We start from the raw sequence: 12,000 nt of genomic DNA, 5'->3' as shown, positions 1-12,000 counted from the left end.
CAAAACTCAAACGATGCCATTGCATCCCCAGTCGGACGGCATGGTAGAGAGGTTCAATTGAACCATCCTTAATCACCTCTCATTAGTGGTTTCCAGAAACCAACAGGACTGGGACAAGAAATTACCACTCTTTTTACTGGCTTACCGCAGTGCTGTCCACAAGACTACCGGCTATTCTCCATCACAGATGCTCTTCGGTCGGGACCTTCGTCTGCCTTGTGATCTATTGTTTGGCTGCCCTCCGGATGCTCCTTCATCGTCTGAGGAATATATTCAAGATCTCCAGGCCCGGTTTGAAGTGATGCACAATTTTGCACGACAGCGAGTCAACTTGGCGACGGAGAAGATGAAGACCCGATACGACACAACAGCTACTGAACATCAATTCCACGAAGGAGACAAGGTGTGGTTGTGGAATCCGACTCGACGGAAAGGACTTTGTCCGAAATATTAGTTCTATTAAATTAAATGGATTTATTTCTCGCACAGTGCAGTGTGTGACGAATATTAAAAGAAAGCTATGCCGGAAAATTTAAAATACAAGAGCACATGAATTAAATAAATAAATATCTCTTTTTGATTTCAAGAAAGTACTAGAAAATTCTAGCGCATGATTTTAAAATCTTATAAAAGGAGGAAAACATCTCAGTTCATGGTAGTTACTTAGTTTGTTGTTGTTTAGAAAACTGCACTTTGTAGCGAATTCGCGGATTATCTTTCTTTAGATGTTTTGAATTACGTTCTATTGGACATTTGAGTAGTTAAAAGATAACTACTGTGAGATATTGTAATACTGCATGATGATAAGTTGAGAAAATTTAAGCATTTTTGTTGTGATAATAATAAATTTTTGTTCAGTTTTCATCGGACTTGTGCATTCATTCCATAACGAACCCGTACGCACGCAACAATATTTTGTAATAAATGATGTTTAAGCAATTTCTTTTCACAGAGGGATCCGTGACATATTTAAAATTTTAAAGTGGTTCATAGTGCCAAAAAGGATAAGAAACACTGGTGTAGATGGATAAAGTTAAGAGTGTGTGCAATGCCATTTTTGTGCAATTCTGGGATGTTTTTTTAAGTAAAAATAAGTCGACGTACATGGTTTATGTGTATGTGCGATTCTGAAAAACGTGGCAAGGAGTTTGCGATTCTGCACTTTTTCCCAATTTTGCAGTTAATATTTGTCATGATTAAGCAGTTTTGTTCCATAAAATTTCTAGCATAAGTGTAATTCGGATAACAGATTGTTGGAAAAAGTGTTCAGTAAATAAAAAGAAAAGAAACATGTCTTTACTTCGGGAAGACAAAATGGCGGCCCAAAAAAAAAAAAAAAATAGAGGGTTGCTGTAGCAGAGTTGTTCGCCAAAAAATCGCCAAGTTACCATAATCCAAAGATTAACCTAAACATTTCTTTCAATGTAAGTTGTTTAAGTTGCTTCATTTTATGTGATAATACTTTCTCTTTAATTCTATTAAACAGACATAATTTCTTGTTTTGTTACAAAGTTCCGCTGTTCAAGTCCTGTAATTGCTGTGTCGAGAATACCGACTAATTTGTCAATCGAAATTTTTTTGTTTTCAATAACCTCTGTGTCACTTTCTTCACTATCAGAAGCGAATTATAATGATGAGGAACTTGATTTAAATCATATCAAAGACGATGTACATCGAGATGAAATACTCCATTTAGTAAGGAATTATAAGCCAAATAAAATAAAAACATCTGCCCTGAAGATAAGCATAGTGCTAACAGATCAACTTCCAATTCATTGCTCGCCGCGGCATTCCCCTCCCCCCTCCACAGAGCAGCGTGAAATTGATAAACAGATTTCAGAATGGTTAGAGAAAAAAATGATATGCCTTTATCCATTTTTTGCAGCAATTCCACTTTTTGTTTAATGGACTCCGAAACATACTTTTGCTTTGTAGATCCTTTACATATTAGTATATAAATATCGGAAATTCTATTTGACATAATCGAAAGTTCAAGCTTACTTTTATAAAATTGCTCTAACAGTCTGCAAAAAATAATAAGCCGGATCCAATTCGAAGATTAAGGAACAACGCAATCTGCAACATTAACTGAAATAGATAATTAGAGCTTAGCTTATACCGTCCGTTATGCATTAAACGTGCATGCGTAAACATTTTATGCGCATGCACACGCATATTCGCAGCCGTAAAGCTCTTATGCGCACGCGTAAACGTCTATGTGCATGCTTTAAGTGACGCATGCGCAGAAAGTTTGTAGCTTTGAGGTCCGGATTATAGATCATTCCAGATTATGGGTGTTCGAATTAACGACTTTTGACTGTAGCGCAAAAAACGAAGCAACTTAAACAACTTACATTGAAAGATAGGGAATGTTTAATAAAGTAAACAAATAAATATTAAGCATTTTTTTTTGTAAATTTTGATACCCTTAAGATCATAATTGCTCTTTATTTCATAAATTATGGTTTCATATTTTTAATTGTATAATTTTTCCATGCCATCTTACCAGATTTTCGGGCAACAGTGAAATTACTACAAAGTTGGTCTACGGTATCAACTCTGCCTTTACATTTGTTATAGTCCAGGATTATGTGAGGTACCTTTGGTAAGAAGATATTGAGCTAGCGAGTAGCTTGTATACCAATTATCGGTCGTCAGGTTACGGTTGGAACCATCGTACGCACCAATTAGCCTTTTAACAATGTCAAAACTTGAATTAGAAGCCTCATAAAGTCCTGGGGTTTGATTGCCACAATAAATTTCAAGCTTCAATGTATAAAATGTTCGTGAGTCAACAACTGCAAAAATTTTCGGATGGTACTTTGCAGCCTTGTTGGGGATGAATTGAATAAAAGAGCATCTTGCGCGAAAGGGTTCCAACTTGTCATCGATTGTGAGTTCGTCTGCTGGTGTATAAAGTTTTGACAGTTCTGATTGAAAGATTCAAAAAATTCTCTTAGTGCATCAAGCTTATCGATTTTTCTTCGCACGTACCTTGTGCCTTTATCGTCGAATCTGATAGCAGCACGCAGGTTTTTTGAATCGCTTGAGACCAATGACCCCTTGCAAAATTTCAATTCCAGTACCACCTTTTGCCCATGCATCCTCCAAATTGAGTTTTGACATTTTTTTGCACCCTAATAAGAATAAAATTTCTAAAAAGGCCAATATTTTTGCTCTATTAGTATCATACATGCTTCTCTTTGAGATGTTTTGGAGATCATTTGCAGTCCTGTTACATTTGAGATAAATATTTTTTTATATTGTACGATAGCATCAATCATATTTGTATTTATGATTTTCTGGAAAGCAGAAAACTCATCATTTATATTGTCACAAGTTTTGGCACTTGGGAATACTTTTTTCATCAAATTGTTTTAAGGTTTTCTGGCGAATTTGCTCTTGAGGGGAACTTTATTCCACTAATAAGTTTCCTTTTCTTCTTTCAGAAACTTTCCTCCAACTTTCTTCTTTTTGTAAATAGTTTTTTTAAAAAAAAAGGTCCTCACATTTTAAATCACTTATGTCATTTTCAGCACCGCGAAAATCGTCATTTGTTGGGGAAACGTCATTTGAGGAAGGAAAATGAGGATGTTTAGAAACATTTCCCTCAATTTTTGAGTCACTTTCATGATCAGAATGTTCAATGATTTCCGATTCATCAACATCAGATGCATTATCCAAATTGGTGGAGTCTTCATCAACCAAGACTTCTAAAATGCTCAAATAATCTTCAGGAGGTACAATATTCTTTCTGTGCATACTTGAAGGAGCAGCGTACTGCGTTCACCTATGCGGCATGTTCACAATAACTGCTTTCGGAAGGAAGGCGAAAACCAGACTGACCAGAAATACCACATGCATTGCACTCATGGAATGTTTCCAGGAGGGTAGAGAAAGGGAGGAAGCTCAGGAAGGGGTTGTCTAAAACTTGCAGCCCAAAAGATGGCATTGGCGTACTCTGTACGCCGCCCCTTCCATTGCAGGGTTAAGAAGGACAATAAATTTGGGGGAATTTGTTAGGAACACGTAAATTTCTTGCCATGCTATTGTATCTAGTGTATTGTTATCAATGGTTACAGTTAGTTATCCTCGCAGGAAGGAAAATTTGTGTTCTTAAGTGCGCATTAAGTGACAGTGGGTACAATAAGAGTGAAATACTGAAATAAATTACTCAAGCACACCCTATGCATCGTGTTTCCACAGTATCCACTAATGTAACCAAATATGGGGTGGGGAGGGGCGAAAAGTGCAATCAGCAACTTTACATTCATCCTTAGGAGTCAGATTGAGGACTCATTTCACCCCTGACATACATGTGTTTGATGGCTATAGTTATATCAGCAGAGAGCCGCAGTCAAAGAGAACCTTCTTTCTCACCGAGATTCCCCTCATTTTTTGTTTCCACCCACTCATACCCTAACACCCTTATTCTGTGTTGCCCTGTTTTAGCATTATCTGAATTTTCATCAGCTATACTTTAATAATATTTGACATTTCATCAATTTGTTGCTTTACTGTGTTATCCCATAGGGGCAACAATTTTAAAATCTGAGCTATATCTTGATGCGTTACTGTTGAGATAAATTCTTTTATAGGGAATAATTACAGTTTTACCACTTTTTGCTATTAATTGTGAATTGTGATAAGTGTGATAAAAGTGTGATGATGTGTGATAAAAGAACTTTTTCCCCCTACAATCAGAGCTTAAATTGGGCCGGAGCTTATCGAATCGCGGCTCCAGTGCTTCTTAGTTTTTGTAATAAATCATAATTCTAGCCAGAGCACACCAGAACCCTAAATAAGAAGGCTGCAGCACGTCTTTTATGTAATTGAATAACAATTTCAGTAGAAATTTCATTTTTAGCAATTTTATATTAAAAATTGCTTATTAAATTTTCATTTATCTCTTTACATTTAATTTAATTTTAAATATTTAATTACTTTAATCTTTAATTATTTAAATCTTTCAATAAATAATTATCTAATAATTATCAATTAAATTATAACTAATTATATATAATTATTGATTAAATAACAATTAATAAACATTAATTAAATAGCTATTAATTTAATAATAATTGACTATTGAATTTTGAAATTATTAATGAGTTTAATAGTCGTTTTATTTTTTTATTTACTCTTGTTCGTATTTGCTGATGGTCTTCCATAGGGCTCCGGCATTTCTAATTTTAGAAATTAAGCCTTAGATTAGACACTATAGAGATAGACTGATTCTGTATAGATTTGATAGAAATGAGCTGTATGCATGATTTATAACTATTTTTGAAGAGAGATTGTAAAAAAAAAACAGGAATGAGGCAGTTTTATATCAAAGATAGTGAAGCCTTTTGAAATTTGACAGGAAGTGGTAAGAAAGGTATATGTCTATGCCAGACTGACAGCTACAGCTTGTAGAAACAGTAGGTATTCACTAAGAGTTACATTATTAGTGAACACTTACCATACTAGATAAGATTGCTGACACTTAAAAAGAGTACTAATCACTCCAAGAAGGAAACATTACACCTTAATTTACTGATGATACTCTTTAAGTTCCAGTGCGTAATACAATGAACACTATTGAATCAACTCCTGAATTATTGGGGTAATTTTGGAAATAGCTCCATGATTAACTAAAATAGCAGTTAAAGTAGAGGAAAAAGAAATAACCCATATTATAAATAACAGAAAAATACTGTTAGCTGTATGGCTGTATTGGCAAGTAGTTTAATCTGAAGAATAAGTTCATTTGGTTATGCAGATTAATTTAGTATTCAAAGCAGAAAAAAACACGCAGTATATATAACACACTGCATTTGGATGTGAAACTGGCATTTTTTAAAATTTTGTCATAGGTTTTCATATTTATCACTGCCGAATTTATGTTTACTTTCTTCATCATATCTAATTTGTAATAGTTTTTATTGGCAAGTTATATCAGCCTTTTTTAATATTTGCAGTAAAATTATTTTTCATTCAAACGTATACCATCAATTTTAAAATATCAAATCATTTTTCCAAGTCCAGTTTAAGTTCATTGAAGAGGAATTGCTGAATCTGTCAATATCATCTGGAGTTACAGTATCTTTTATAGATGATAATCAAGACAACTAATAAAATTCTCTCTTCAGTAGCGTATGATGAATAGTCCAAGTTCTCAATAAATAATAGCACAATACTTTGGAAACCTATAAGAATTTTATCAGCCTATTGAAGCTGCAAATTAACATCGTTAAAGCTAATTCAGAAGTGAAACAACAAAAATCAACATTATATTTTCAAATTTTTACAGGACTAGTTTCGATGGTTTTACCAAACCATCAAAACTAGTCCTGTGAAAATTTGAAAATATAACGCTGATTTTTGTTGTTTGACTTCTGAATTAGTGTTTGTTCAGCATGTTATTGTGTCTTATTCGTTAAAGCTCTTGAAAATATCTGCCAAGTAAAATGCATTATTCTTTACCGTTTTTAACTTTTGACTTTTTACATTGGTCTCATTATTACTCTAAAAAATTATGACACTATCATATAATGCTACAAATCTAGTCTAAGACGTACACTTTGACAGCCACCCAATTTCTGTGTGCAAAAGTAACTTAATAAAACCTTCATTATTGTCCTGGCAAAGCTGTTGAAACATTCTGTCATTTCCATTGGATTTGATCTTGTTTACAAAGTAAAGTATTAGAATTAATGATGAATGGAGACTTGTACTTGGGATGTTTTCCGATAAGATGTCTGTACACCACACAATGAATACATAAAACATTTGGCACTTCCTGCTTCAAATAAGCAACAAACCCCTGATAGCAACCTACCATTGATGGTGGTCTATCAGTAAGTGCATGCAACAAATAGTATCTAGAGTTTTTTTTTTTTTTTTTTTTTTTGTGTGTGTGTGTGTGAAGTATGTACTCATAGTATTAAATACAGTACAAAGTCCATAATCTGGACTCATGGGGGAACCCACCTTCAGATACTCATATAGCTGTGTGCGTATTTCTTTTTTTAAGACATGGGCTAACAATATTTGATAATATATTGTATGATGCTGTAAGCACTTGCTTGCTGTCAGAAATATAACTACGTACTGTAGTTTTGATTAGGTAATGATTTTGCTTCTCTTACATGCCGTGACAAAACTTACACGCTTGAAGTCTGTTGCATGGTTGTGACTTTTGGAAGGCTGTGTGCTTTTCAATCTTTTATGCGAGATGTCCTTCTTGTCTCCTGGCACTGGTCAGGCAGGCCAGGTGGGGGCGAAAGAGATTGGGTGCAATCTCAATACAGATGCCCTGTAACAGAGTCTGACCACTGTCCTGTTCTTGACTCGTCAACAGTTAGTTGATTAGTATGTAATCACAGTGCCGTTTGGTTGTTCCACAACTGCCACCATGAAATTTGGAACGTCCGCTAGTGGGCAGTAGGGACTATGTTGACTACCACTGCTGTAAATAATGAAATAATGAACATCATTAAAAATGAAGAAGCTAAGTTATAAGAAGCATTAAAGAATAATAATCACATGGGGAGTTGAGGGATGTCATTGAATTCAAACTTGCATAAAAAAAATTATGTTAATAATTGTACTGTGGCTATATATTCCTGATTGCATACCATTAAATTACACACTGTAATAGATAAAAATAATACCATATTATTTGCTGGTGTCTCAAATACTATATTATTTGCTGTTGTTTCAAATACTATATGATTTGCTGTTGTTTCAAATACTATATTATTTGCTGTTGTTTCAAATGCTATATTATTTGCTGTTACAGCTGTACATTTTATATTTTTATAAATTACTTTGTTTTATACAGGTGAAGTGTGATGGTAACTTTTCCATTGTTCTGCAAGAAAGAAACTTGACTTTTTTTAGGCAGAGCTTGGTTAAAGTGCCCCATATAATTGGGAGTTGATGTATTGTTTGTGGTTTAGTTGTTTGTTCAACATGAATAGCACTGTTGACACTGCAACATCGGGTTATGACCTAACCTCAACTAAAGAAAATATCTTCATTAGATAAATAATTGAAATTAAATGGCTTGCTCAAATATTTTTTTTTTCATTTATTTTTATTTTATATTTTTAAATTTGTCAAGCTAACTTATTTTTCCTGTGGTAAAACCAGACTGAAGACAAGCATGAAGATATAAAGAGAATTTTACTGCATAAATTATATATTTTTCATTTAAAATAAAGATATGTTTGTCGTATCTGATTTATCACTCATTACATTTAGTCATTTTTTTTCTGTGTTTATGTAATATTTAAAACAGTAATAGTATGAATAAAAAGCTTTTTATGTGGATGTTTTACATATTTGATGTATCACGAGTTAATGGTTAATTTAAATATCTTAAAAAGTGTATTTTTCCTTTTATTAATTTTCTGTTATGAAGCATTCTGTAAAATGTTTGATTTTACTTTAAAACTGATAATTTTTTTTTATTTATTTATTTAGTGTATAGTGGTTGTAGAATGACATTTTATGAGATATTTCGGGAAAAATTACTGCTGAAGAAACCTGATAGTGCTCCAGTTGTTTGGTATGTTGTATTTTTTATTTTTTCGTAGGTAAAAGGTAGCTTACAAAATTCTCAGATTTATAGTTGCCCGTTTGAAATAATAAGAATAGAATGCTTTAGAATTCCAATAATTCATGAACCCATATAATTTTGGTCAGTTTTTGCAAATTTTAGATTTTTGGGAAATTCGGCATGGTAAATTGAACAATAATTTATTTTCTAATATAAGTACACTAACAATTAAAATACAACAAAAGTACCATACATTTACAACATATATTGATTAGGAAAACTACTTTTTTTCACCGTTAAAGTTGTATAATATTTTCTGCATAACTCTTTTTGTAATAATCACACATCATAAATTTGCAGATTTTTGTTTTATAAGTCTTTTGAGTGAATAATCTGTTGTTTTTTAATATCAGTTTTGATTTTTTGTCTTTTAATATAAATTATGAATTTGCCATTAACGTCTGTAAAGATTCTACTTAATCAAAGGTTTTCGAATGTCGAGTTTCAAATGAAACACACTTTGAAACTGGTTTGTTTGCATCCTGCACAATGAATGTAAACTTATTTACATCACCAGACAATAGAGTACTTTTTAATCCGATTGACTTAAATAAAATGCATTTGATTCATGATATATCTAAATTGATATGTTGAATATTTTTATAGAATTATGTATTTTTTCACTTTTCTAATATACAAAAGGTACATAATTTTTCCATGTTAGTTTTTTAATGTATATTTGTTTAGTATTGTATAAAGTATTTTACTATTCCAGTTTTTTAATGTATATTTGTTTAGTATAGTATTGTATAAAGTATTTTACTATTCCACCTGGGCCATCTTTGTTGATAATCTTGGCCCTATTATTTGAGTGTTAAATTATGAATCCTTTCAGATTTGTTATTACAGTACAAAGTACGTAATCTGGATGTTCATTATCTTTGCTTTTCTTAGATGTTAATATAAATGCAATCAAATTTAGGAGCCATGGAAAATATATCAGCATTTTCTTGCATTAGTATTTTATTTATCTCTTAATGTGTGTTTTAACAACTTTTTTTTTTCGTTCCCAGTTTTTAATTATAAACTGGCAAAAAGATTTTTCTTATTTTATTATTAAAGTGAGCCTCATAGCTATTGTGATTAAAGTTTTAATATAACAATTTTTGGCTATTAACATAAAAAGCAGTGAAGCCGTCGTTAAAGATTTTAGACATTTATGGCATACAGTAGGTGCCACTTAAGTAGTTCATGGCTACTTTCAGTGTTGCCAGATAATTTTCAACTAAAGTAGCAAAAGGAGACTAAAAAAGTGCAAAAAATAGCAAATGACATCAGAGATCACGTGATTTTTGTGACATCATAGTTATGCATGCTTACATGACCTCTGACGTCATTTGCGACTTTTTGAGTCTCCACAAAGTAAGCCCTGTGTTATATTTAAAGAAATTAAGTAATGAAAAATCTGCATAAAAGTATATATATTTCTTGCATTGTGATAAAACAACAGTACATAGAGCCATCAAATTTTGAATGACGTAATCCTCCTACGAATATGGGCATGTGAAAGACCAAATTTTGGAATTTGTTTTATTATTGATTTCCTATTTTGTAAAACTTTAATGAATTTTTGGTTAACAAACTCAAGGATTTCAAAGCGAGCAGTGGCAACTTTGTACAGAAAAAACATTTTTATCTCTGTATCGGAAATTCTAAAGATATGCTCATTTTAAAACTATTTTGCGATATTGCTGTTGAATTGAATTTTATGGTTTAAGTGCGAAGAACATTATATTTAATAAATGAACACACAAAATGTTAAAAAAAAAGCTCCTTTGAGATTTAATTTAAAATCTGAAACATTTCAGATTTTTTTCCTTTTTTTTAAGTAAACTCACTCTAAGGAATAACACTTAGGGCTGAAGCTTCTTTTTTTTTTTTTTTTTTTTTTTATACTGCAGTATATCCTGTATTTACTAATGTAAATTTATTTTAATTTACTAATAATTTTACTTATAATTTACTAGTAACAAGCGTTGACAGGCTAAATCTTTTTTCAGTCCGTCAAATAAAAAGCATATACTGGGATGGCTTTAATTGTAGCCATCCCAGTGTAAACAATTTGTGGCTTTAGGAGATTTTTCGAAGACTGCTTCATAATGTTCAACTGAGAGGCACCACCAAATTGCCTAAAAATGTTAATTTTATTTCTAAAATTTTAAATTTCTGCAGAAAATTTACAATTTTTTTGGCTCTAAATTTAAATATTTACTATACATCAAAAATATGCAAAAACAAAGTAAAAAAACTAAAATTAGTTATTGGCAGTTACAGGGAAAAAAATGTCATGCAGGGCAAGGGCAGTGGTATAAAATATTACAGTACATGCAAAATTTTACTACAGTTTTCATGCTTTTACTTACCACCCCTGAAAAGGTTAATGTGAGCATTTGTCCATGTGAACATATTTCATGTGTGCTTTTTTCCATGTGAATATATTTCTAAGCGAGCATTTTTCCATGTGGGTATATTTCTTTGTGAGCTTTTTTCCTGTGGCCATTTTTTCGGTCACCCTATTAGCTACCTGATCATTTAATGTATGAATGACCAACAGATATTAACATTACACAAAATTTAAAACCTTTAGTATGTCTTACATTCAATCTGACTTAATAGCCAGTTTCATTTATGTTACCATTTAGTGTGGCACAAAATCTGTATCTTTCAAATTATAACTGTAGTTCTTAACAAACTAAATAATTTAAAGCATCAACATGTTTTTTTAATAATTTTCATGCCATTCCATTGTAGCTTGATTTTATTTTAACAGTGTATCTAATTTAAATATTTTAGAATATATTTGTAATTGATAATTTTGACAGACATTTGTCACATATTTGTAAATAATAAAAAATATTTCTTTTACTAGGTACTATAAAAGGTACAGAATCATTTGGTTTTTGTATACCATGACACATAGTGAAACATTTATTTCAAAATAATAGACAAGTTACTGGCAAAGTTTTAAATCTTGCATTCAGTAGAATGCATAGGCATTTTTAGGCAAAATATGAAACGATTAATATTTTACACATTTACTAAACATTCTAGATATTGCCAAAAGACAAACTAGCAAAGTATGAAATACATAGATGTAAATTAAGTGCAAAACATTAAGATATTTCTCATATTTCATAATTTACCTTAAACTGCCTGGGTATTAGAATGTTTCCACATTGCCAGTAACATAAAGACTGTAATATATTTAACCCCTTAACTGCCGAGGGCGTATATATACGCCTTGCTCAGCCGATGCGTTAACTGCCCCAGGCGTATATATACGTCCTTCCAAACTGCTATCATTTGCTTTGCGCTGCTACACCTGAAATTATTCGCAAAGTTAACGCATCGGCTGCGCATCTGGGCGCATCTGGGGCAGTTAACGCATCGGC

General features: G+C 32.1%; 1 protein-coding gene across 3 annotated transcripts in view; it reads left to right on the top strand.

Annotated features, from left to right (window-relative positions):
* Positions 1 to 12,000, top strand: part of Ucp4A (Uncoupling protein 4A) — a 54,798-nt gene that overhangs the window by 16,107 nt on the left and 26,691 nt on the right. For all 3 annotated transcript variants that reach the window (XR_015039490.1, XM_085810873.1, XM_085810872.1), the window contains exon 4: positions 8,473 to 8,557. Coding sequence is in view for 2 of the 3 variants with exons in the window: in XM_085810873.1 (XP_085666999.1) it covers positions 8,473 to 8,557 (85 nt within the window). In the remaining variant the exon portion in view is untranslated. The remainder of the gene's footprint in view (positions 1 to 8,472; positions 8,558 to 12,000) is intronic.

The sequence above is a fragment of the Stegodyphus dumicola genome, chromosome 2 (genome assembly GCF_044657685.1).
Source record: "Stegodyphus dumicola isolate Sdum_Otavi_A_Nest chromosome 2, ASM4465768v1".
Classification (NCBI taxonomy): domain Eukaryota; kingdom Metazoa; phylum Arthropoda; class Arachnida; order Araneae; family Eresidae; genus Stegodyphus; species Stegodyphus dumicola.
Note: the sequence above shows the minus strand (reverse complement) of the source record. Positions and strands in the feature narration are given on the sequence as shown.